The sequence below is a fragment of the Cupressus sempervirens genome, chromosome 8 (assembly GCF_028749045.1).
Source record: "Cupressus sempervirens isolate cs-2001-9-10 chromosome 8, ASM2874904v1, whole genome shotgun sequence".
NCBI lineage: Eukaryota > Viridiplantae > Streptophyta > Pinopsida > Cupressales > Cupressaceae > Cupressus > Cupressus sempervirens.
The window spans coordinates 374,514,093-374,540,618 of NC_143125.1; the positions used below are offsets into that span (position 1 = coordinate 374,514,093).

Here is a 26,526-nt window from a genome sequence, read left to right on the forward strand (position 1 = left end):
TTTATTTCTCCTTATTTCTCCAAATAGCCTTCGGAAAATGAAAAGCTAAGAACTCTATTGAGGGTCTAAAAGATGGGGAACTTTACACTACGTAGCAGCAAAAGGCTTTGAACCCAGTTTGATATTATAACAAACTTGGATATTATAACAAGATAGGTGAATTTATATCTTTATTTTGTCAAATGTTTGTTCGTTCTAGTCCAACCATATGAATGGAACTCCTCTCCTTGTTAATACGTCTAGAGGGTATGAGACTTGGGCGAAAGTTTTTAATTAAGGCGTGGTACCATGGTAGTATGTGACCCAAGAATGAATTTATTCTTCTAACATCATTTGTTGCTTTTCATGACCACAAGCACTCTTATTTTATTAGGATCTATTTTTAATCCAGCACTACAGACCATATGGCCAAGAAGCTTCCCTTATGACACCATAAATTTATTGTTTGTTTGGTTTCATCACTATACACATCGCTCTGCAGCATTGCACATAAGTAGTAAGGCCTTCTAATGTGTTTCTTAACCATTGTAAATTTACCAATCGTCCAAATGTGTTGTGTCACTTTAAATTGACCAATTATATAGGAAAGTTTGGAAATTTCCTACTAACATCTCATCAAGAATATGAAGAATCATCCTATAGAATGTAATTAAAGCATTAGATAGCACAAACGGCATTTTGTTATAGGCATATACTCTATCTTCCACAATGAAAATTGTTTTCAACTTGTTTTCCTCAATTGTGATAACTCCAATACATTGACTATGGATGAAAACTTATCACTCATCTCTACTTTGAAGATAATCCCAGCTTCAAGCATTTTATTGAGTTCTTCAACTTTTACTGCATTGTTCGTTCATTTTGTGCAGCATTCCTTGTACCAAGGTAATGCTACAGACACAATGTTCCAACGATACTCCCTTCCAATCCTTTTACATCAAGAAAATCTATTTCTGCATTCCATGATTTCTTGAACGATGCTGCTATTAATACAAGGTTCCAACCATCCCCAACCACTATCAGCTCTGAACTTCCCTCTTTTCTTCAGTATGGTGGGCTTGTAAAATCTCAGGTCTTTTTTACCTTCAAACTAATGAACTGGCCTGTCGCCTAACTTCACATTACCTAGCTTGTATTTCTTAAATTCAAGAAGTGACATTAGGTCAAAGGCAATGTTTTCTACCCCATAATTCTGAGTACTTTGTCCGCTGTACTGTTTTTGTGAGAGTGGTTTCCTATAGTAGCACTTGAATTTTTCCTTTCTTTGAGCACAAAGCATTTGTTAGGCATGCTCAGGACTCTAATACTCTATAAGAAGTAAACCATCTGCATTAGGTTACAATGATCTAGTCCATATCTTTATCCAGTGAGATCTCTTATGCTTCTCTGTTTGCTTGCCTTTGATGTTAAAATGAAATTATGGGTCTGCAATTTGTTAGTGTCTTTTCTTCATCTTTCCTATTTTTTCCTCTAGCCATAGGTTTGGAATTATCAATATTGAGTTGAATTGTGTTCCTTTGCCTTGCCTTTATACTACTCTATTTTAGTTGTGTCTGAAGATGATGTGATATGCTCTAGGCTGCCTCCCAAGGGGGCAATGGTTATCTCTGGGCTGTTTTCTATGTGCTCCACCTCTTATCATTTCATGGGTGAGAGAGTCAAAAGGGTTTAATAGACTAACCTGGTAGGCTGGCTGATTTTGCAACTATTTCTCTGAGAATTAGAGAAAGAGGAGACAAATGAAATACAAAGCATGAAATATTCAAACCTATACACTAACATATTGATTTCAAAAGAGGGCACGTATGCAAATATTCACAGTAAAATACATTGCAAAACCTAATAGAACCTTCAAGAGCCATCAACTAACTAAATAAAAAAATCATCTATTCTTATGGTATTTAAAAGTAATGGAACAATAAGGATAAGAATGCAGACTAGAAATCATGCCAATCTGTTATTTCTTACAAATATACAAAATAGAACCATCAATTCAACATATCATACATCACTTTGTAACTCTGCTGAAAACTTGTTTCCAGCCTTTAACAACATAAAGATGACTTCACCAAGATCATATGTTTTAAGGTTAAAAAACACTGACATGAATTTTTTTTTTTCAATTTATATATATAAAACAGAGTGGCTTCCAAAAAATTGTGTTAAGTGTCAAAAAAAAGTAGGATGAGAAACAGCAACATGCTTGAAATTCTACTTGAACTTATTCCGTAAAGAACTAAAGATACAAAAGTCATAGATATTTTCACCTTAAATATAAACAGTATTGAATTTGCTCCTTGAAGAACTGAAAGCATTTTTGAAAGCCTGGAGCTGGGTGAGATCTGGTCCATGTTGAGTTGATTGAATTCCCCATCAAGGAACATCCGCAACTTTAGTTTATAATCTCTATCACGACCTTCCACCATTGCAAAAGCATATGTGCTCGGAAGAACTGACCTTTCTCCAAGCTACAGAAGACAACATTATCCACACTTTAACAGCTTAGGTCTACAATTATGCTAGCTGTGAATTGAAATACAGACAACACTTCCTACTACAGAACCTGCCAAGAGATTGGTTTTTGCCAATCATATTTTTGAAAGATAAAAGAACATGTTCATCAAAAGTCCATATCTACCAGAAAATGACTTTTAAATCATATAGTAAGCTGAGCATTAACAAGCACTTCCTTCTGTTAAGTACGATAAATTATAGACATTATCTCTTATTTAAACATGACAAAATAATGATAAAGGATTCAACAAGTGATGAGTACCTAACTGACTTCATGATAAAAATTTGCTTCACTACTCAGTATGGTTTCCATCTTGGAAGTTAAGGCATCGCAATAGGTAACTTTTAATTAAAATGCTTTTAACCTCAAAATCTTCAGCACAAGAAATCTCATGGTGCCTTGCTAAGCCTTACCATCTAGAGGTTTTAAAGATGCACCTCACATGTATTCTTCAACATTTTTAGAATAGAACTCCAAAGAAGAGTAATGTCCAGCCATTTGACAATTAAAAATTTGGTTGATATTTCAAGAAGCAGTTTCATAATAATTTTGATGGTGTCCTCACAAGTTTATTTTTTCATTTTATAAATGAACGCAGAAATACGCTACACAAATTGTTTTAAAATTTATTACATTTTTTGTTCAACTATTTATCAAGACCCACTACAACAAGAATGAATGGATTTGAATCATTCAACTATATTCAGGAGATCAGAAATTGGGTAACTCGTGTAAAATAATCTGATCCAAATCCCAGGTTGGTCAAGGGGCAAACAGATCTTTGCGAAACATAGGTTTACGAATTATATACAGAAAAGCAGAAAAGGCAAAGAAATCCAATATGCAATCCAGTGAGGAAGTCTGACAAAAATTGTGCTAATAGTTATGGCATCTCAGGGAATGGTGGTGATGCACGTTCTCTTCCATGCAGGTAGGGTTTCCCTAGCCTGCATTTTTCTCTATTTTTTCTGCATGAGGAGCTGTGTGCAAAGTGTGTGTAGGGGATCTGCCTGGGTGTACGGCGTAGGTTTGTTGGGGTTTGATTTGGCAACCATTTGGGGTGCAACCTCAGCGATGTGGGGTGCTTTGAGAACATGTGTGGTGGTGTTTTCTGCTGGTGGTGCCGCTGAAGCTTTGTGGTTGGGAGTAGGGATTTTCTTCCTCAGTGATTGTGTGCTGGTTGTTGATCACGATGGAGGGGCACCATGCTTCTCCAAGTTTCCTGGTTGTTGGTGCTGTAGGAAAAGGCGGCTCTTCTTTGGGTGTGCATGTGAGGCCACTGGACTTGTTTTATGTGGGTGAGGGTCCCAAGCTTAAGAAAGTGAATGGCTCTTTGCCAAGGGGCCTAAACCATCCAATTTTAGTCATTCCACAAGAGTCGGTTATGGAGGATGTCCCTTATTGAGCAACCATTATCTAATCTGTAAATTTCTTGGAATCCATATTTTACTATAAGCATTGTAATCCCGGATCTGTCATTGTTGGCAACTTGAGGGTGATATGCAGATTATGCTAGCTGTGAATAGTCATTTTATGGTTTTTTTTAAGTGTGGCTGATAGGAACCAAGTTTTTGAGGGAGGTCCCTACTTATACAATCAAGTAGGCTTATTCATTAAACCCTGGCATGTGGGTTTCAATTCAGCTGAAGAATTTTCCTCAAGGGTTCCTATCTAGGTTAATCTCCTATGGCTTCTATTGGTGTTTTATAAATGTGATATTTTGTAAGAGATTGTTGCTTTGTTTGGGAAGCTGGATGGAATGGCCCAAAAACCCTTGATAAAAAGGTAATTACTACTGCCCATATTTGTCTGGAGATTAATCTGAATAATCCCTTGCTGGATTCACGAAAAATTCGTCTAAGTTCTTCATCTTGGGTTCAACAGTTAGCCTCACATCCCTTCATTGCAAACTCTTTTAATAACCGTACTAACAATTTCATGTGAAGTGTGATGTTAGATGGTTATGTGATTTATCACTTATTAGAATTCATAAAATATGGTTATGAATCATGATGATTCAAATTATGTAAGTGGAATACTGGGAAAAGAATTACAATGGATTTCATTATGAAAGACTAATGTATACTTTAATTCTATTAATGAGTTATTATTGTAATAATGATGGTATCTAATCCTTCTTTATCAGCAATGCAAGAGAAGATCCATTCCGTGAGCAGGGAAAGAGTATCATCAAAGTTAGGGTCTGTCACAGTGAAGGTCAAGAAAGCCATCCAATATGGAACCATATCTGGTTACTAGTCATCATGTTTAGGAGGGGACTTGCCTCTAATCCCTAGATGGTTGCTTTTCTCTTCTGGTGCAATTAACAAATTTTGGCCTTATAATTAATTTAATACATTGGACCCTTCTTGTTGATTTTCAAGGAACAACCATGGTGGTCTCCTATCTTTTTCGTTTAGACTATATATATATATATGATATTTGTATAAATGTAAATAAATGTAAACCTGTATGTCAATGATCATTAAACATGTAAATGCTAACAAAAAAACCATGTAAGGATCCATGCATAATGTTGTACTCTAAGATGACAAGTTCGATGTATTCACAATAATTGAGAAGTTGTGTACGCAAGATGAAAGTTGAGACTAAGTTGATAATGTACGTATAAATTTAGTTATACAGGCATACAAAATAAATACTTAAATATAAGTTATAAACATATTTATAATAAGAATGTTATTCTTGTTCGTTGCCTTTTGTGTGGCTTGATGCTTTATTGTTATCGTTTCTCATTTTTCAACCTTTGGCTCATATTTGAAGAGCATTCTTTGCTTGAGCGGGGGTTCTATTTTTTCATTCTCTTGATACAAGTTCATCGTAGCTCTCTCTCTCTCTCTCTCTCTCTCTCTCTCTCTCTCTCTCTCTCTCTGATTCAGTTTTGACATTAATCTTGGCTTCTAGGCATGGAACTAGCTCTTCTTATTTTTGTTTCTTGATCATATGCATCTAAATTTGTAAAATTGAAAGGATAATTCAATCACATGCATCTATATGTTCATGAAACGAAAAGGATTGTCTGATCCTACGCATTCGTATTTGTTGTTCAAAAAAAAATTTCATTCTATGCATTCAAAAGATGGGGTCGTTCGATTCTATGCATTCATATTTGTTGTTCGTAATAAAATTGTTCAATCCTAAGCACTCATATCTGCTACTCATAATAGAATCATTCAATCTTCTGCATTCATATTTGATGTTCATAATAAGGATGGATCATTCAATCCTATGCATTCATACTTGTTCATAATAGAATTGTTCAGTCCTATGCATTCATATTTGTTGTTCATAGTAGCATTGTTCAATACTAAGAACTCATATTTGTTGTTCATTATGTGATCCTATGCACTCATATTTGTTGTTCATGATAAGGAAAGAACTCTTCGATTTTCTGCATTCATGTTTTATTATGTCAGAGGAAGAATCTTTTGAATATATGTGTTCCTATTATTGTTGTGACAGAGAAAAGATCATTAAATCATATGTAGAAAGGGGATGATTGGAAGTTATGCTTGATCTGTTTTGGGGTAGACATTGTGTGCATTAAGAAATTGAAGATTAAAATTTGGATTTTTAATCCCATCACGTCGAACCAATATTCCACATGAAATTGCATGCTTCCTTTTCTGCATTATTGATTAAGACCATATAAAATAAAAGGTTTTTGTATGATGCATCTATAATATTCTTATCTGGTATTGACTGGAATTTGTATCTGCTATTGGACTGCAATCGAATAAGCATCTGTTTCATCTCTGCCTTAAGTAATAGGATAATCTACTTAGAAGATCCTGAATGAACCATACAGCTATGGCATGATAGTCAAACCTCTCTTGAGGCCAGGCATGTACATCAAGTGACAAGCACCATATGATTGAGAAAGCTTACTGGTATCTGGTCATATTTTTATACCAGCAATGCTTGAACATGCTTTGTGAGTCATATTCTACTTCTTCCCTTAGACTTGTTTGGGTGAAAACTTGGCTCTGCAAATCTGCAGAACAGCAAACTACCAACTTCTTCTCCACTTGAATTGTATAACAAAGTTGGTCAACCTAGTGGGAGGGATAGTACGTAATGGCCAAGATTTTGAGAATACCTGATTTCATAAGAAACTCCATCTGGATGTGGATATCCAGATTAAGAGGTATTTATGACTCTCAACAGGTCTGGTGGTGACATTGATTGCGTAAGGAATTGTGCTTGCACCTTCAAACATTGCCCAAGGTGGTACTATGCTACGGGTAGTAACCGTCGGTCACTAGAACCATTAGGGCAATGTCTATCTAGGAAGGTTACACTAATAGGTGAAGATGTCTATAGGTTGGCCAGCTAAGGAAATTTTGGGTTCTACACCAAGTCTGAAATGGCAATAAAATTGAAACTGTGCTCAAATGCCTTTAGGAAGGGTTGGGCCACTTCAGTAAGGAAGTTGTGCGGGTGACCGTTTGGCCACGATCATAAGATAAAAGGTTGGGCGACAAAAACTCCTGATGATACTCTCTCCCCTAGGAGGTTAGAAGCTAAAGAAGCACAACAAAGATTGAACCAACAAATTCAAGTTCTATGATTATACTTTGATAATTAATTATGTTGTTTACATCTCATCGCAATTTAAAGTTAGTTTATTAAATGTTACATTTCTTGATAAGTAGGAGATATTTTTCTACAGCAAGTCAAATTATGATATTGCTATCAGGATTCAACTATGTAGTTTTTTCAGTCAAACTCATTGACCCATGTTTCATGAGTAGTGGTTCACATGAAACCGTCTCTCATGAGATTGAATGGAACACTTAGCACTCATTGGATCTAGTACAGATATATAATTATATTAACATTATAAATTAGTCAAAATTTGATTCATGTGACTTGGTACCTCCTTTTTAATTAGTTAATACATTTCATATTCATATTCATAGGATTTTATGTTGTTAAAGCACATTTGTTTCCCTCGCAATAGAAGTTTTCTTTTCCTATTTATTTTTAGGTTACTATAGATGGTAGATTACAGTTAGATTTGAGATTCTTCCTTTTCCGTGTCAGAATTGTCACAACTATACACACCTTCAGCCCTAGGGTAAATAAAGTTGTGGATCTAACAATTTTCTTTCTCCCCCAACTCAAAAAGTGGATAAAGAAGACAAAGTAAAAGCCCATATGGTCTATGGTGGAACAGGTAAGGATGGTTTTACGCCTGTGTAATGTCCCCTTTTTGAGTTGTCGTGAAAAGGTTAGTTGTTAGCCCTTATATCTGGTCCCCAAGGCTAATTAAGGACTTCAAAAGGGATCATGTAATGTCCTCGTCGAGACGAGCTCTTTTTTACTAGATTCTGAGAACATTTGCCCATTCGTTTTAAAGTTTAAAGTATTGATATTGGCAGGAATGACTCTGGGACAATAGGTGATTAACATAATTGGCTGTAAGTAACATAGGGAGCCCTTAATACATTGAATGACACAACAACCATTGAGACCTGCACATGTTTGTTGGATAAGAACGGAGGACACAAACTCTACAAATATATCCGATCAGCTTACAACAGACCCAGCTTGGTTTCACATTAGCTGTTGTTGGTCAAGCTTTCTCAAAGAGCCTTGAAGCGCACAGAATACTATGTTCCAGTTATTGGAATAGATAGCCCTGGTGTACGATAATGCGGTGGAGCTACAGAAACTCGTGTGCGAATTAAGAGTAATCAGGTCTGTAGTTGCAAGGGAAAGCAAGTTGTTCAGATACAGGTATGTCAATCATCTTCCCTGACATACGGTTTATTTGTAATGTTTCAACCATTGAATAAATAAAATTATCACTGTATTTGAATTTTCTGTCCTCCTCTGCTCTTTATATTCTTTGTATATTATTGTTGCATGAACAACAATTAGTAAATTTGGTATATGACAATTGCTCATAGTTCAACCAAACCTCACACAGTTCAAACCGAAAAGTAACGAACTATAACATCAAAATTTGGTTCCTTAGCGCTAAAATAAATAAACATCAGAAACAAACAACAGGACAACACAATAGTTGAGGTTTATTGCAAGAGTGGATAGACTAGTATAATGGCATCAGGGCAGTGAATCTTGCCATTCTTGTGGGTAAAATATTACGAAAAGTGGGCACACACCATTGCAACTTGAGGAGGACAAGAGCATGTATAAACGTAGCTCGAGAAGAGAAAAATCAGAAAGAGCAATTTGTTGCAGTTGAAGAGGGTTTTGCTAATATGGGTGACAGGAATGCTAGGGATCTGGGAGATGAGAGGCTTTTGCAGCTATTGGATACCATAGCACAGGGACAACGGTTAACTGAACAAAGAGCACAAGAACAGAATGAACGAATGATATTTTAATTCAAATGATGGCTAGACAAATGGGCATTAATGTGAATGCAGGTGGAAATAATAATGGAAATGAAGAAGGTAACAATGCAGGAAATAATGGAAAAAATAATAGAGCGAATAATGTAGGTCATAATGGGGGAAATAACAAAATACATAATGGACAGAATGTGGGAAGAGTACAGGATGGTGATAATTTTGAGCAAGTACCTAGACCAACAAGAACTATATGTTCAAGACCCATCGTGCCTACCTTTCCACCCCGTCTTCCAGTTCAGCAGTAGCAGGAGCCACAAATCACTAACATGCATAGTTTAGAAGGGATTGGGGAAGTAGTGAAGAAGAGTTTATGGCAGCCATTACCTTTGGAGAGTACATGGATGCAAGGCTGAAACACATGCCTCAGACAGGTAGTAGAGGACAACATTTTGATCTGCAAAAGAAATTAAAATTTATTTACCATATTATGATGGTCCAGCCAAGATGACTGCCAGAGCATGGGTACAAAAAGTAGATATGTATTTTCAACTGAATCCAATGCCAAAAGAAGAGGCCATAAAATTTGGTAAATTATATTTAGATGGTCTAGCACATGAGTGGTGGCACAATGGCATGGTTACCTTGGGGCATGACTAGATTACCTCTTATGTTGATTTTACCGAGATGTTGATTGAACGTTTTGACAAAAAGGAGCTTGAATTACACTTACATGCTCAATTTCAGAGCCTCTCAATTTTGGTTACAGATATTATCATATTTCCCAAAGGAGGTTGTTGTTATTGTTCATGGATGGTCTTGTGAAACCTCTTAAGGGATGGATTAAGGAATTAAATCCAACCGCCTTACAGGAAACCTATAGAAAGGTTAGAGACATGGAGCCTTCATCTTCTAAGGATAGAATTCATGTCAAGAGATCGACTTCAGAAATAGCCAAAGATAATAAAACAATTCAGAAAGACCTTCCACCTAAAAATGAAACAAAAATGTTGGACAATGATTAGCTAAATGCTTTAAGAAGAAAGAAATTATGCTTCCAATGTAGGGAACCATGGGACTTATCTCAAAGTATCCTTTGAAAGCCAAGGCAACTCAAATAGAGTATTTTCAGTAGAGGAACCAGTCTCAGAACATGAGGATTCACAATCTGATTTAGAGAACAGCAAGCAAGCAAAGGCCACGGGTGGTGAAATAGGTGATGGGATTGCACGACTCTCAAGTGATAACCAAGCGGTAACATTTAGGGTGAGGAGTGTAATACAGGGGCAGCAGTGATTACTTTGGTTGTCATAGGTGCTACACAGAATTTTGCATCAGAAAAGTTGTTTAAGAGGACAGGACTTCAAACAGAGGGTCACAGAGGCTTTAAGGTGATTGTACATAGTGGTCATACATTACACAGCACTCATTAATGACATGCACTTACAGATGGGGGAGTATGACAAGGTTGGGAAATTTTTTGGTGTTGACATGGAGGATTATGATTGCATCCTTGGTATGACTTGGATGAAGTCACTACATGAGTTCACTTTCAACCTTCACAGAATGGATTTGAGGTTTAAACATCGAGGTAGAAAGGTGGTAATTGGAACACTTTCAAATGGAGGCCTTAAGGTGGTGTCACTCAAACAGATAGAGAGGTTGATTCACCATTACCATGTCTAGTGGGCAGCAAGAATTGTAATAATGCCAGAGGAGAGTGTGCACCAAAAGCATGATTATCCCCCATAGATTTAGGAACTTTTGACCAAACACTCAAAAGTGTTTGAAGATATACCATCAGGCAAGCCACCAAATAGGGGTATGGAGCATGTGATAGAGCTCAAGGAAGGAGCTAAACTGGTGATTATTACTTCTTCCAGGCATCCAAAGAGGTACAAAGATGAAATTGAAAAGGCAATTAAGGAGTTACTTGAGATGGGACATATCAGAGCTACGAGCCCATTCGCTTCTACAGTTGTTTTAGTTAAGAAGGATGGGACTTTCCAGATGTGTATAGATTACAAGAAATTAAATAAGAGGACAATTAAAAACAGGTACTTAATTCCCCATATAGATGAATAGATTGAAGAATTAAATGGGGCATGCTACCTTTTGAAGATAGATTTAAGACTAGGATATCATTAGATCTATATCAAGGGGGATGATATAGAGAAGATAGCTTTTAGGTGCCATTAAGGATATTTTGAGTTCTTGGTCATGCCCTTTGTCTTGACAAACACGCCAACTACCTTTCAATCATGCATGAACAAGATATTCAAGGATTAGCTAGGGAGATTTGTATTGATATTTTTTGATGACATACTGATATACAACAAGACTTGGGAGGAGCACTTGAGCTACATTGATATTGTGTTGAGTATCCTTGAGCAAGAATCTTTATATGCTAAAATGACTAAGTATGAATTTGGGATGATTGAAATACTGTATTTGGGGCACATCATTAGTGTTGATGGTATTCGCATGGATCTAGAAAAGATCCAAGCTACTATGGGTTATCCACCACCCAAGAATCTTTTACACCTTAGAGGATTCAAGGGGTATTCGCAATCAGCAGCTCCTCTTACAAATCTAACTTGGAAGGATGCTTTCAAGTGGGCAGATAAGTCACACCAATGTTTTGACACGTTTAAGGAGTTGATGAGTTCATGCCCTGATTTAGCCACCCCAGATTTTAACAAACCATTAAGCTACAATGTGATTCTTCAGGAGAAGCAGTTGGGGTAGTTTGACACAGGACAGGTACTCTATCACTTTCGAGAGTAGGAAGCTGAGAGATGCTGAAAAGAGTTACAGCATTTATGACAAGGAGAAGTTAGCTATTATACACACCTTATCTAAATTTAGATAATATTTGGTAGGCAAAAAATTCATAGTCAAAACATATCATAACAGCCTAAAACACTTTCTTGGACGGAGGGAATTAAATGATAAACAATAGAAATGGGTCAGCAAACTACAAGCTATGACTTTGACATGGTTTTCGTCAAAGGGAAGAAAAACGTAGTCGTTGATGCATTATCTCGGCAATGTAGGGGCATCTAAGGTTCCTAAAGGTTCAAGCATTTTTATAGGAGTGGTGCTCGGTCACTATTGGTTGTGTTGTGGCGAGGTGCTCAGTCACCGTTGGAGCTCAGCACCTTCTGTGGTGCTCAGCTTGTATTGGTTGCTCAACACCTGTGTTGCTCGGCAGGTGTTGGTTGCTCAGCTTGTGTTGGTTGCTCGGCACTCTCTATGTGCTTGGCATGTACTGGGAGCTCGGCAATGCTTGGGAGTTTGTTGATGCTCAACCTGGTCATTCTGACACTCAGTCTGGTCTTGGTTCCTATAGGCGTCGAGTTGTCTGTGAGCCGACTTTAGGTATTTAATTTGTGTTGTAGCTGACTTTGGGGTATTTAATTTGTGTTGTAGCCGACTTGTGGCTCAACATATATTTAATGAATGGGTTTTAATTTAATTTGTAATGAACTCGGTCGACTTGTGGCTTAGTTGGGTATAAGTAAAGGGTGTTGTGGAGTCTTTAGGCATGATTATTTCGCCATCCTGCTTAGAGAAAGGGATGTGAACTTTGAAGGGCTAATAGTTGCAGCTTGAGAACCAGAGAACAGCTTAGTGGACCTGAGGGTACAAGAGTAGATTCTTCTTGGTGTTCTTATCTAGTTGTGGATCTGGACTAGCTATGATTGGTGTGTGGATTTGGATCTTGAGGGATCTTGTAGAACTGTTATTGTAATTGTTGTTGTATTTGGCCCTAACCCAGAAGACCTTACAACCAAGCATATTGCATCTAATCAATTATCTATGAACTGTTCATGCGAGGTGGCAAGTTGTGATCTGACTTGCAAACAGTTCGGGTTTATCACAGGGAGCGTGAGAAGGATTTGTTGCAGACGGTTTGCGAAGATCTTAGGAGATGGCTCCGAGAGGACTGGACCCTAGGATGATTGCAAATCTCTGTGATGTGGTGGAAAGGAGGTTTTCTAAGATGTCTGCTCAGTTTGAGGCTAGCTTGGCTGATCAAGTTAAGGATGGGATAAGGAAGGCATTTTGTAGAGATTTATGGCATTGGAGTCTACTGATCCAAAAGAGAGTTGTCTGGCTGGTTAAGAGACTTGTTCATGAGAGAAGATGGCATAGCAAGGTCGAGATGGAGTAGTTTGGTTTTGTTGATCAATTGGTGAAGTTTGATACAGAAATTGCAAAGCAACTTTAGGCTGTTGCTGAGGGTATTCCTAACCTTTTTGATGTTGGGATGGAGATTGGTTTTCATGATCAGTCAGTTGGGTCTGACATGGAGATTGCAAAGCACTCGGTCGTGGATGATCCGATTGTTGATGGTGGTGAGTTGTGTGTCGCAGAGCATCTTGTTGTGAGCAATGAGACTGTTGGTCTTGGGAGTTTCACATATGTTGCTGAGGGGTTACATATTGCTGCTAATGTGGAGTTTGTTGTTGTTGGTGTGGATTCACTAGTTGTTGTTGTGGATGTGGATTTGTTGGTGAAGCATTATGTTCAGTTTGTTCCTAGAAGTGAGCATGCTGATTGGATGGTTGAGATTCTGGTGTTTGACAAAATGATGCAGATGTGGATGATTCGCATGTTGGTTTTCTTGTCCCTGTTGGAGTGGAAGCCTTTGGTGAAGATGAAGACGGTTGTGGATTTTTCATTGGGCATCAAAGTGTGGGACACACTTTTCTTGTACCCCAGGAGTCTGATGCAGGGGCATCTAAGGTTCCTAGAGGTTCAATCATTTTTATACGAGTGGTGCTTGGTCACTACTGGTTGTATTGTGGCCAAGGTGCTCGATCGATGTTGGAACTCGACACCTTCTGTGATCTCAGCTTGTATTGGTTACTTAGCACCTGTGTTGCTCGGCTTGTGTTGGTTGCTCGACATGTACTGGGAGCTCAGCAGTGCTTGGGAGTTTGCTAATGCTCGGCTTGGTCTTTCTAACGCTCGGTTTGGTCTTGGTTCCTATAGGTGTCTAGTTGTTTGTGAGCTAACTTTGGGGTATTTAATTTGTGTTGTAGCCGACGTGGGGCTCAACATATATTTGATGTATGTGTTTTAATTTAATTTGTAATGAACTGGGCCGACTTGTGGCTTAAATGGGTATAAGTAGGGGGTGGTGTGGAGTCTTTAGGCATGATTATTTGGTCATCCAACTTGGAGAAGAGGATGCGAACTTTGAAGGGCTAATAGCTACGACTTGAGAACCAGAGAATAGCTTGGTGGACCTGAAGGTACAAGTGTAGATTCTTCTTGGTGTTCTTATCTAGTTGTAGATCTAGACTAGCTGGGATTGGTGTGTGGATTTGGATCTTGAGGGATCTTGCAGAATTGTTACTGTAATTGTTGTATTTGGCCCTAACTCGGAAGGCCGTACAGTCAGGCATATTGCATGTAATCAGTTATCTATGAATAAAGAGTTGTGGTTTGGTATCAAATCTTGCATTGTGGTTGCTTTGTTGTTGTGTTTTTGTTGTGTGGTTATTTGCAGGAATCCAAATTACCTCTAATAGGAGTACCCTCGGATTCTCGCTGCATCACTCAGAGACCTCATTATGTGCATTGAAAGCTATATTGGATGATTAGAGAGAGTTTATTGTAGTAAAGTATGCAAAGGACATGTGAATTGTGAGCATCACTAATGGTACTAAACAGGATGAGGGGAATTCTATAGTGAATGATTTGATCACGCATTAAAACTGAAAATTGCTGGTACCTAGATCTGCTATGAAGCAAAAGTTATTAAGAGCCTTTTATGACTCGCCTATGGCAGAAGTTGTCCAAGGCAGATTTTGCATTTATGTTGTGATAGATCGTCTGATGAAGTTTGCACACTTCTTTTCCATTGCATCTACATATACAGCGATACAGATGGCCGAATTATTTTTCAAGGAGATATTTAGATTGCATGGATTGCCACAAAAAATTGTCAGTGATCGAGACAGCAAGTTCATGGGTCTTTTCCAGCAGGAACTCTTCAAATTGTGTGGGACTAAGCTCACCCCGAGTACTACCACCCACAAACTGATGGAAGGCATGGGTGAAATGGTTGTACTTTAATGAGTATTGCTGTAATAGCGCATACCTCATGTCCATCCAAATGACACCATTCATGGGCCTCTACAGGTATGATGCTCCAAGTTAGTTAGATTTGCTTTTCAGTGTCAGGAAGCTACCAAGGGCCGGAGAATTACTACAAGAGAACCAAGATATCATGAGATCATTAAAAGAAAACATACAGAAAGTTCAAAACCAGCGAAAGAGTTTGCAGACCAGCATAGTGTTGAGAGATCATTTGAGATAGGATGAATAGTTTATCTTATGTTATATCCTTATAGGCAATCCTCTGTTAAGAGTGGAGTAGATAAGTTAAATCCGCATTATTATGGGCTCTTCAGGGTGAATCGAAGGATTAGTGAGGTCGCATATGAGCTTAAGTTACCAGCAGACAGAAACATAATGTTTTTCATGTGTCACGCCTCAATAAGGCACTAGGACTTATTGTGACACCTTCAGCAAAGCTGCCTCCACTAGATGATGAGGGAAGGTTGATATTGGTTCCTAAAGTCATATGGATACTAGAGAATTGATGCTTCAGTGGATAACCATCAAAGAGTATTTGTAAAATGGAAAGATTTGCCAAGTGAGGCCGCAATGTGGGAGAATGAAGCTATCTTGCAGCATCTAGGTCTGAGAATGCTTGAGGGCAAGCAATTACAAAGGGGACAAACTATAATGTCCCCTTTTTGAATTGTCATGAAGGGATTAGTCATTAGCCCTTACATCCAATCTCGAGGGCTAATTAAGGACTTCAAAAGGGTCGTGTAATTTCCTCATTGATATTGCATATTGTGGTCCCACTCGTCGTGTTGATTTATACGAGCTCTTATTCACTAGATTCTAAGAACATTTGCTCATTTGTTTTGAAATTAGAAGTGCAGTGCCTTACGCTCCTTATAACTTTTTTGAAATTATTATTGACCTTGGCGTAAATGGGAAAAGATATGTCGTGATGCTCATATTAGCTAACATGGTTGATAAGGGAAAAATATAATATTTCAGCCCCCGTTCTAGTTCAACATGATTCATTGCTTAAGAAAATATGAATTTAATTAATCCAAGATTAAAAGATTCGACTCGGGAGTTGGGCGTTACGAAGTCGAACCGGCAAAGGGGAGGTAAAAAGAACGCAGAGAAGGAAGGATAGACATTGATTAGGAAAAAGGAAAGTACAAACGGGAAACGTCATTCAGGTTGGAGTGAATATTGTTGGAATTTGCAAAGGACAAAGAATTACATTAAAAACTCCTTCAAGAGTGATTCGGGACATTGGGAAGCAATCCTCAATAGCCAACAACTCTAACTCCACTATTAGAGAGTGGTCTTGGAGCCATCATGAAAATTGGAGAACAAAGAAACTTCATCAATCTTCGTGAACAAGAGTGATACTGGGGAATCAAGACTTCAGCAAGAGTATTGATATTAGCATGAATAACTCTAGGTTGGCAGGTAATTAACACAACTGGTTGTAAGTAAAGTAGGGAGCCATTAATACACTGAGCAACACAACAAACATTGAGACCTGCAATTGTCGTTGGATAGAAATGGAGAATACAAACTCTACAAATAAACCCAACCAGATTATGACAAACCCAGCTTGGCTTTGCAGTAGTTGTCACCAGTTGAGCTTTCTCAAAGAGTCGTTGAGCGTGCAAAATACTATCTTCCAGTTGTTGGAATAGATAGACTTGGTACACGGTGATGCGGTAGAGTTACAGAAACTAGTGTGCAAATTGGGAGTGGTCACGTGTGTAGTTGCAAGGGAAAGCAAGTGGTACGGATATAGGTATGTTGATACTCTTCCCTGAGAGATGGATTATTTGTAATGTTTCAACCATTAACTAAATAAAATTATTATTGTATTTGAATATTTTGTCCATTTTTGCTCTTTATATTCTCTACATATCACTGTTGTATGGAAGGCAACTAGAAAAACTGATCTATGACAATCGCTCATAGTTCATTCGAACCTCACACAGTTTAGACCAAAAAGTAACAAACTCTAACATCAGAAATGTGGTTCCTAAGTGCTAAACAAAAAACATCAAAAAAAAACAAGACCACATAATAGTTGAGGTTTATTGCAAGAGTGGATAGACTAGTACATCCAGTTAAGCCTCGTACTAAGTGGAGGGATCAGAAGAGGACTTACAAGGATAGGCAGAACGATGAGGACTTCATGGGACTATTTAGAAATTCTAGGGATCTTCACCAAGGGTTTCTCTCCCTATTTGTTTATTGCTATGGCTAAGGGCCTAGGTAAATTTATTCCCAGATATCCTCAGGATTGATTCAGGGTTAAAGTAGGGGCAATAGGATGCCTAAGCATTCTCAATAGCAATTCGAGGATGATACTATTCTTGTGGGGGTTGTTTTTCTTAATGAGGCCAAGTCTTTCAAATGGACCCTTGGTATGTTTTTAGCCTCATTGGGTCAAGAGGTTAATGAGCACTAATCTTCTATCTAATTTTTTAAAACTTCTAAGCCTATTCAAAGAAAGGTTGCCAATATTTTGAGGTTTCAAAATGGTTCTATCCCCTTTCTCTATTTGGGCACCCCTTCGTTGTGGAAAAAAACTTGGGAATAATTGGCAAAACTTGTTGAATAAGCTACGTCGCAAGGTAAATCAATATACTCGTTAATGGCTATCTATTGTTGCTAGGGTGACTCTTCCTTAATCTATGATCTAGGGTCTTCCTATTTGCAAGAGTTTTGTTCAGGCAGCTCTAGATTTTCTCGAGGAATTTGATGTTCTTTTGTGCTAATTGCTTTAGAGTTGTAATTTGCACACTTCTAAGAGGAGCCTATTTAAGTGAGAATTTGTGTACAAGCCAAAGAAAGATAAGGACCTTGGTCTTTATTCTACAAATTTGAATGGCCAATTTATTGTAGACAAATTACATTGGTGATGGTGTACCTATCAAGATCTATGATGTCCCATTCCTAATTTGCCTTAGAATTCATCCTAAAAGCACATTTGCAAAAAATTATGGTTAGGGTTACTTTAATGACATGAATCTCTCCTTAATATAACAATCTTGAGTTTGGATCTTGTAATCATAACATGAAAGACACGCTATATGTGTGTGTTCATCCATACATCCATACACACACATACGTACAAACATAAAGACATAGCTAATCATTACCACTAGTAAACAAGAGGGTAGAAGGTTATAAGTGGAATTATGGGTCTAGACAACAAAAGGCTTAGGTCAAATGGTTGCATATGGCCGAATATTGCTATAGTACCACCTATCACATGACTATTAGTAATGAAAGTAAGGTTGATTCAAGGACTAGTCAAAGTCTAAACTGGTCTAGATGAGTTCCACAAACTAAATTGCTTCCAATGTAGGTCAAGACACAAGGCAATAGGTGAAGTACTTTTCCCCAATCCACCTAACACTCTCAAATCCCTTGCTCCCATTCCCACAACCACAACTCACTCTAATTTAACTCCTTACCTACCTTCAACCCTTACAAGCAACCCTAGGATCTTTTTACAATTACCACTCCAAGGCAACCAAGAGGCAATATAGAGGCATTAGACGTCGTTACTGATTGTTCTCCAACTATAATCCAAGTTATAAGCTTCAACTCTAAAACCCACATCAATAACTTGTTGATAGACCTAAAACAGACCTAGTAGAATTAGGCCTCCAAACTTTGTTTTTTGTTCGATAACTTCAAATCTTCCCAAAACAACACCCAAACAAATTAGGGATTCGGATACCCATTTGGAAGGACTACAAGATTACAAATTTTTAGTTTCTAAAAAGGCTTCTAAGACCCAAAGCCCCAAATTGGCCAAATAATGAGGGTTTCAAGTCCCTTTAACTAGGGCTTCCAAAATGTCTCTATGCTTTCCAAGCAATTTCACCAAACCATTACTTCCACCACTTCAAGGACAACTAGAATAATTGGTTCCCACCTTCAATAGTCTTCCTACAACTCCATAATTCTTTGCTGCTATAGCCTGTTTCGTCCACTAGGCTAGTCACATCCACATGCCTAGCCACAAATAGCTCCATTTTGCAAAGGTAAAGCAAGTGGCAAGAAATTTGATGAAAGAATCTTCTAACATACATGCCTGGTACCCCTCTAATGGCATAGAATTAGAATTTTTCACCGGTGTAATTAGGAGGAATAGGCCCTTGTTGTCAAAACCCTAGTCACAAGCCAAAACAGGGCCAGCAAGCTCAAATAATTCTACTAAACCCACCAATTAAACTATCTTATTCAATTAAGGTAAACAAAATAGATATAACATGTAGCATGCATTCCAAACATTAACAGGTATCAATGCTTAAGGAAATAACAAGTTACAGATCAAATTGCTCTTACCAGTTATCATGCATTTTCATGCCAAAGATCTTGTCAAAACTTAATTAACCTTTCAAAATGTTTGCAAACATCCCTTAAAACCTCGTGGAAGATGACTTCCATCTTCCCACATTCACCAATCTCACAAAATTCCAAAATGACTCTTTACATTCCTTCATTTTGCAAAAGTTGCAATTTTGCAATTTTTGACAACTTATGAGCAAACCTATGCAAGAGCCATTCAAACACATCCAAATGGCTTAAAAACATGCCAAAAACCACATTATATCAAGAACAAACCAAAATGCAACTTGGACTGTCTGTTGACCAATGTTGACCTTGGTTGACTAATGAGCAAATCATGCACAATAGATGCAAAAACTTACCAAATGATTACAATTCAATTAGAAATGACTCCAACATGCCTAAGACACCTAAATGCATCCAACTCATTAGAAAACACCAAAATTTGAAGGAGATATGCAAGGATCATGCATGATGCACCTACATCAGTTAGGACGACTCCATTTATGGCACTGTATGTGTATGAAGCCCTAAACTTAATGGACTTTCTCTTTGGGAATAGCAGGGCCTAAAGCAAAAGATTTATTGCAAGAGAGTGAAGACAACTCGAAGGCATTGAAAGAGAACATTTAGCAAATGCAAGAAACCAGCAAAAGTTATATGTTGATCAGCATAGGGTTGAGCATAGCTTTGAGATTGGTGATATGGTTTATCTAAGACTCTAGCCTTAGCTACAGTCTTCTCTAAAGACAAGTGGTGCTAAGAAACTCAAGTCACGATTTTATGGTCCATTCAAAGTCACCCAGTGCATTGGGGTGTAGCCTACAAGCTAGAGTTGTTAGTCAACAGTAAGGTGCATAATGTGTTTCATGTCTCTAGAGTCAAAAAAGCCTTAGGCTACAATGTGGTACTATCAACAGAGTTGCCAGCCTTGGATAAGGAGAGGAAATTGATATTGATTCCAAAGGCAACCTTTGATACCAAAGAGATGACACTTTGGAAAAGGAAAATCAAGGAATATTTGGTTAAGAGGAAGATGTTAGTTGAGGATGTTACACGGGAGAGAGATAATATCTTGCAGCATCCTATTGTCCTCAATTTCAACATCATAAAATTGGGGCAACACTGTGTGATTTTCTCATGGATTCATAGGTGTACCCCCTACATTTTCAAGTATTGGATAATGTGTTGTAAAGGCAATTTGTCATCCTTGAATTGTCATTTATTTTGCACATTTCATGCAACCTTTTGAGCGTTTCCATCAAGTTAATGACCTTATTGCTTTTTAGGACGAGTTTTTCTTCTTTGACTACAAGCACTTGATTTTTGGTATCCTTCATGTTGATCTAATTTTCTTAGCTTCATGTTTTGTTTTTTATGTTGTTTTTGCCCTAGGATTATAGCTTTTGAAATTCCACTCATTTCAAGCTACCTTGGGCCTCGGAAAAAGTTGTCTAACTAAAGTTATTGAGGAATTAAACATGTCGCAAGTAGAGGTTTTTGGCCTAATTGCATGTCCTTATTAAAAATCCCTCAAAAGTGGGCATTTTAGTGATAACTGCACAAATTAAAAATGTCATTTACATGTAAAGTGGGTTTAGGCATTTTATAATTTCACATCATTCTGATAAGATTTAAATATAGTTTTAGTATGATTTTCTAATGTGATTGTGGGCTTTTCCAGTCCTTTTACATATCTCTTCATTAAAACCTAAGTTGTCAGTCCGGATTCTAATTTGGATGCGGGTTCGAAATTCACTTTAAATTTTTTTGGGTTGGGTTCAGGTTCGTTTTGGGTTCGTCCATACAAAAAAAAAATTTATATATATGAAAAAATATGTTATAGCAAATGAGGTCATACACCACTATGCTAATAAAAAGCAATTTAGCAAAATACACCACCACATATATTAAGGACTTTGTTCGAATGGTATGACAAAATGTCAAAATACACTACCATATGAATGTTTCAGTTCAAAAACGTTAAAACAGCAATGTCAACATTACTAATCAGTAACCAATAATCAGTCATTGACTCATGTGATCAAATATCAATATATCAAAAATCATCAAATAATTCATCATTAGTAGGCAATTGCAGATTGAAAGCACAATTAGTGCCACTAGCATCAGCAGTCTCAATTGTAATCTCAGTCGTAGCCTTAGGATCAGCTCCATCAGTACTATGTATCTCAGGATCACCATCTTCAATTGCAAGTGCATCAAAGCGGACTTCTAACTCCGCAACCTCTAGGGCGACATCCCATTGTTTTGCCTCCCCTTTTTTGTAGGTATTTTCTTTGTGAGTTGTGAGCCTCAAGTTTGAATGCACAAACACCAAGCTATCTACTTTCTTGGAGTTTAGTAGGTGGCGTTTTATTGAGTGGATAAAGGACTATGTGCTCCAATTCCTCTCAGATGATGATGAACTAGCAACCTATCAAGATTTGTGAATTTACCAACAAGAAACTAGAAATTAGAGTTTTGAATATTTACCAACACGAAACTAGAAATTAGTATCTTAAGATTAAAGAACTTACCTATGATACAATTTTGATGGCAATGGGTTACAAGTGTTGGTATCTTTGTCCATGGAAGTACCACCATTTATGAGCATTAGCATTATTCTTGTCTTCAAGAGCGTCCAAGCCACAATCATTGATGTTCACGAAACTCATAAATTCAAACCTCACTGCAGGTCATAGTGCTCAGGAAAGAGTCTTCGAAGGGCTGCCTTGTACCCTTGAGTAGCTTTAGGATCCCTGTATGGAGCAACTCTAGTGTTACTCCCCTTGATGATTGATTGGCTATAGAACCTGAGGCTCAATGCAAAGGCAAGTAGATGCAAAGGGGTAGTCATTTTGTTCCATCTCTCTACCATGATTAGTTGTAGCTCCTTGAAGAACATTTCATTAGGATCTTGTTTTTTCTCATTTATGATATTTCTAATGTCCTCAGTCAATGCCATCATATACCTTACCCAAGCAAGGTCTATCCAAATCAATGTATCAGATCATGCTCAATATAGGCTCGGTGATCTCCAAAAGGTACTCAGCACAATCCCACCAAGGTTCATCTAGTATCAATCCCCTTAAGGCAGCTATCGTGGCACTATTAAATTGCCTCCATAAGCTCCAATTAGCACTAGTTACCATTCTAGTCAATACATCTTTAAACTTGACAAGGCGTCTCAACATAATAGTTTTGGAGGCAAAACGGGTCTCAGCAGCCTATTTTAAAATCAAAACAAAAATAGATTTAAAATTTGAAAACATAGAAAGTTTACTAAAGAGACTAGATTTCTAAAACATGTTTAAATTTTAAACAATTCAACTTAACTTCAAGTGCTCCAATTTCGAGAATTGTCTAAATATGGCTTGCGTCATATGTTATGTTCCCCCAAGTTTCTAGGATGGGGACAGCAGGGGACAGCGGGACGAGTCTCTAGGATGGCCAAAAATTTTGTTGATTTTGGGGACAAGGGGAGATGGCAATATAACAATAGGGAAAATTAAAATATATAGAGAAATTTAAAATACTTATACGAAAACATGGATAAAGCATGTACTTGTACATAATAGAACCTTAAAATGTAAGAATCAGCAGAATTCATATGCCAACTTTGTGATACTTTGAGAGTCAAAATCTAGTTTGTTCTAGAAGTCAAAGTTGAAGTCCCCTAGGTGTCCCCAAGTCTCTGAGACGTTACCGGGATGGGGACAGCTGAAAATATGTCTAGGATGCGTCCCCCAGTAACATAGGTCATATGGTGGTTTATGACAAACATTTGGATCTCTTGTGCCTCTTTATACATTTTTTTTATCCACTCAACCTTAGTGTCAATTTTTTGCAGCATTAGGTTAAGTGAGTGCACAACACAAGGTGTCCAAGAAATGTGTTCATACCGCTCCTCAACCAATAAGCCGACAGCCCTACAATTCTTCGCATTGTTAGTTATTATTTGAACAACATTTTGAGGGCCAACTTGCTCGATAGCTTGGATGAGAATGTTTGCAATGAAAGGACCTCTCGGGAAGTCTTACTGCTTCACCTCTATGAGCATCACCTAGATCCAATGAGTGCTAAGTGTTCCATTTATTCTCATGAGAGATGGATTCATGTGTGAATCACTACTCATGATACATGGGTCAATGAGCTTGACTCAAAAAACTACACAGTTAAATCCTGATAGCAATATCACAACTATAAAATATAACAAATATGTAATTGAAAAGAATAGGAGCAAGCACCATTAAATTCTCCACCACCGATATCATGCTAAGCATCTTTTGAACAGTTTCTCTTTGATTTTGCTCTATGCAGTAACAAAAAAAATATTTTTTTTTATTTTTATTAAACTTTGGGCCCACTTTTATAAAGTAGGTCCATGGGTGTGCCTGGGTTTGTGCTAGGTGCATGCCCAGCACTATGGGTGTGCATGTGTGAATGCCCAGCACTTTGACTTGTCCAAAGAGTGGTGATTGTGGAAAGTTGTGACCTTTATAAGAGGCAACCACGATGAAGAGGTGTGACTCTCCCCCTACATTGGAAGATAATAAGAAGAAAATGTATCGTTCTTGGAGGACATCCAAGGGAGTGCAATTTGGGGAATAAAATATTATTCTCAGAAGTATCAATGTAAAGTGGTAACTCAATTCTAATGAAAGGTGGCGACCAGGGCAATCCATACAAGTAAGGAGGAACAATAAAAGAGTATTAGAGTATTATTAAGATTTTGCAAGCAGGCCAAACAGAAAAATTCCATCTGATAAAGGAGATCAATGTAAGAGATCAACGTGATATGAGAAATCAGACTTCAGATATTTGTACAGCTCATCTCATCTTTTCCAAATAAAAATTGCATCTGTAATTACATTTTTGCTCCTGTTTCATTTTGGATTTGTGAATGTAGGGTGAAGTATGAGGTGCTCTCAAAAGGGGGCATTACAAGAACCAATAATGGAATGGTAATAAATAATAACTAAAAGAAAAATAATATAACATAAAACAAGAATTGAAGTTCATAAACAAGAATGTAGCTAACTGGTAACGATTCTGTACAAGCCCAAGTGCTTACTTAGGCTGATTGTACAAGGAAAGATATTCCTTCAAATATTTTTTTCCCTTTTTGATGTAGATTTTTTGTCCATTTTAGAGATATAAGAAGCGCAAATTCAACCAACTAATTTTTTTCTAAAGAAAATTAGCCAAGTAATCAAACCATAAAAGTTGTGAAATATTATGAAAGGTAGATCAATAGCTGTTACTCGTAAAATGCAGTTTAAGATTTTTAGCGTGTTCCTTGTAGCTTTGCATTTAAGAAGTTACAAACCCAGATAAAGTCGCGAAGATAATATGATTACCGTTTCCTTGCTCAGCATTAATAAATCGTTCTCTCCAAAGCTCTCCACAACTTCACGTTGGACTGATATAGTGACTCTGTAGAATTCATCGGCCTTTTCACAAGAGACAGTTAGAGCCCGTTGGGATGCCGTGGCTTCTGTTCCCATACAAACAACAACCTCAATTTACTTACATATTAAGTACCTACGAACCAAAAATGTAACCCTGTTGCCAAACTGTTGATTATGTAACCTGCTTATATTTTTAAATTGATATGAGACGCAATTTATAAGAGAGAAAAGTATACCTTGTTCTTCTTCGCCTCTGATGATCTGTGCTTTGATTTCTTCAAGGAGCAGAGGCTCAAACACCCTCAAATACTCATTTATGTCTTTGAAACTGCTCCCTACTTTCTTCAAAGCTACACCCTCTATGGTAGTATTCTTACTCCGTTCTTTCTGCCTTGCCTGCCAAAGTTTTGTTCGAAAATGTGTTAATTTTAGTGAGTAACAGCATTGCACGAGTAGTAAAGTGCGAAGTGAGTACTTTGGAATGCTTAACGAGGTCGAAATAGTCCCAGGTCAGAACGATTTTCTGAAGCCTGGCATGATGAGCTTGAGCATTTGCATGCCTCTGCGTCCTCTCTGCTCCTCCCATTGCCATCTCTACTGCAATCGCTCAATTTTAAATTATATTAAGAGTGCGCGAGTAACCCTCGGCCGTAATTTAAATCAATAAAAAAGCGAAAAGAGAGCTCTTCACAGATGAGATATAAAGATCGAAGTAGTGGCTAGCAACAGTGAGAAACCAGAAAGCGGAGACGTCGCGACCAACAGGGAGAAGTTAGGGGGCACAAGTGTAAAATAATTAGTCTAATTAAATAATCTAATCAATTAGACATAGGGGTAGTGAATTGAAACAAGAGATGCAATGCGTCATAGTTTTTCAGTAACCCATAATGATTGTAAAGGTGTAAATGACTGAGAATAAGGTTGAATAGTTGTGTAAATGACTGAGAATAAGGTTAAATAGTTCTAAAATAACATTGTGAATGCATTAGTTTTTGTCTACAAATGCACTTGCGATCTGATAAGATTCATATTTTGTTCTTAATATTCTCGTCTTAGAAATGTAGTTGTGATTTGAAAGGATGGCTCATATTTTGTTGTTAAATTTTCGTCTTATATTATTATATGTTTGGGCATTTAAGCCTAATGATGAGAGGCCAAAGTCCCCAACTATGTATTATTCTCATCTTAATTATTAAATGGAAGTCACACTATTTTTAATCATTAGATAGAGATAAATAACAGTATAGAACAATAACAACATAAACATATATGCAAAGGAAAAAATGATAGATAATATATAAAAAGAAAGGAAGAGAGATAAAATAGTAACATAGAGAGATACCAATATAAGTTTTGTCTGTGTGTGTGGAGTAAGAGAGAGAGATAAATATAATTGTTTTTCTTAATAAAACAAATAGTCAAAATAAAATCATAATTATAATGAAAAATTAAAATATATTATATTTTAATTAGTGAAACTAAAAATTTAATTTTTATATTAAAACTCACATTTGTATAAGAAAAAATGAAAATGTATTGAAATATAAAAATATTTTATAAATAAAACTAATTGTTTAATTTTACACATTTAGAAAAGGTTTACTATTTAATGTTTTGTATTTCCAATTTTTTCATAAAATTAAGTAATTTTTAATTATGAAATAATATCTATATAATTTAATATGTACATTTGTAAATAATAAATAGATGTACTAAATAAGAAATAGAATATAACTATTTAATATTAGTACATACTTTATAAAAACTTAATAATAATTTACATATCTTTTAGAATTGAAATTTTTTTTTTGGTTAT

General features: G+C 37.0%; 1 protein-coding gene across 3 annotated transcripts in view; it reads right to left on the bottom strand.

Annotated features, from left to right (window-relative positions):
* MAA3 (P-loop containing nucleoside triphosphate hydrolases superfamily protein) overlaps positions 1-25,481 on the bottom strand; it is a 294,471-nt gene extending 268,990 nt beyond the window's left edge. For 2 of the 3 annotated variants that reach the window (XM_089797785.1, XM_089797783.1), the window contains exons 1-4: positions 25,186-25,395; positions 24,947-25,106; positions 24,660-24,796; positions 2,268-2,468 (exon numbers count right to left, since the gene is read on the bottom strand). In XM_089797785.1, the coding sequence (XP_089653911.1) occupies positions 2,268-2,468; positions 24,660-24,796; positions 24,947-25,106; positions 25,186-25,302 (615 nt within the window). In that variant the 5' untranslated portion in view covers positions 25,303-25,395. The other variant, XM_089797784.1, reaches the window with a different exon arrangement.
* Positions 25,482-26,526: the final 1,045 nt, after the last annotated feature.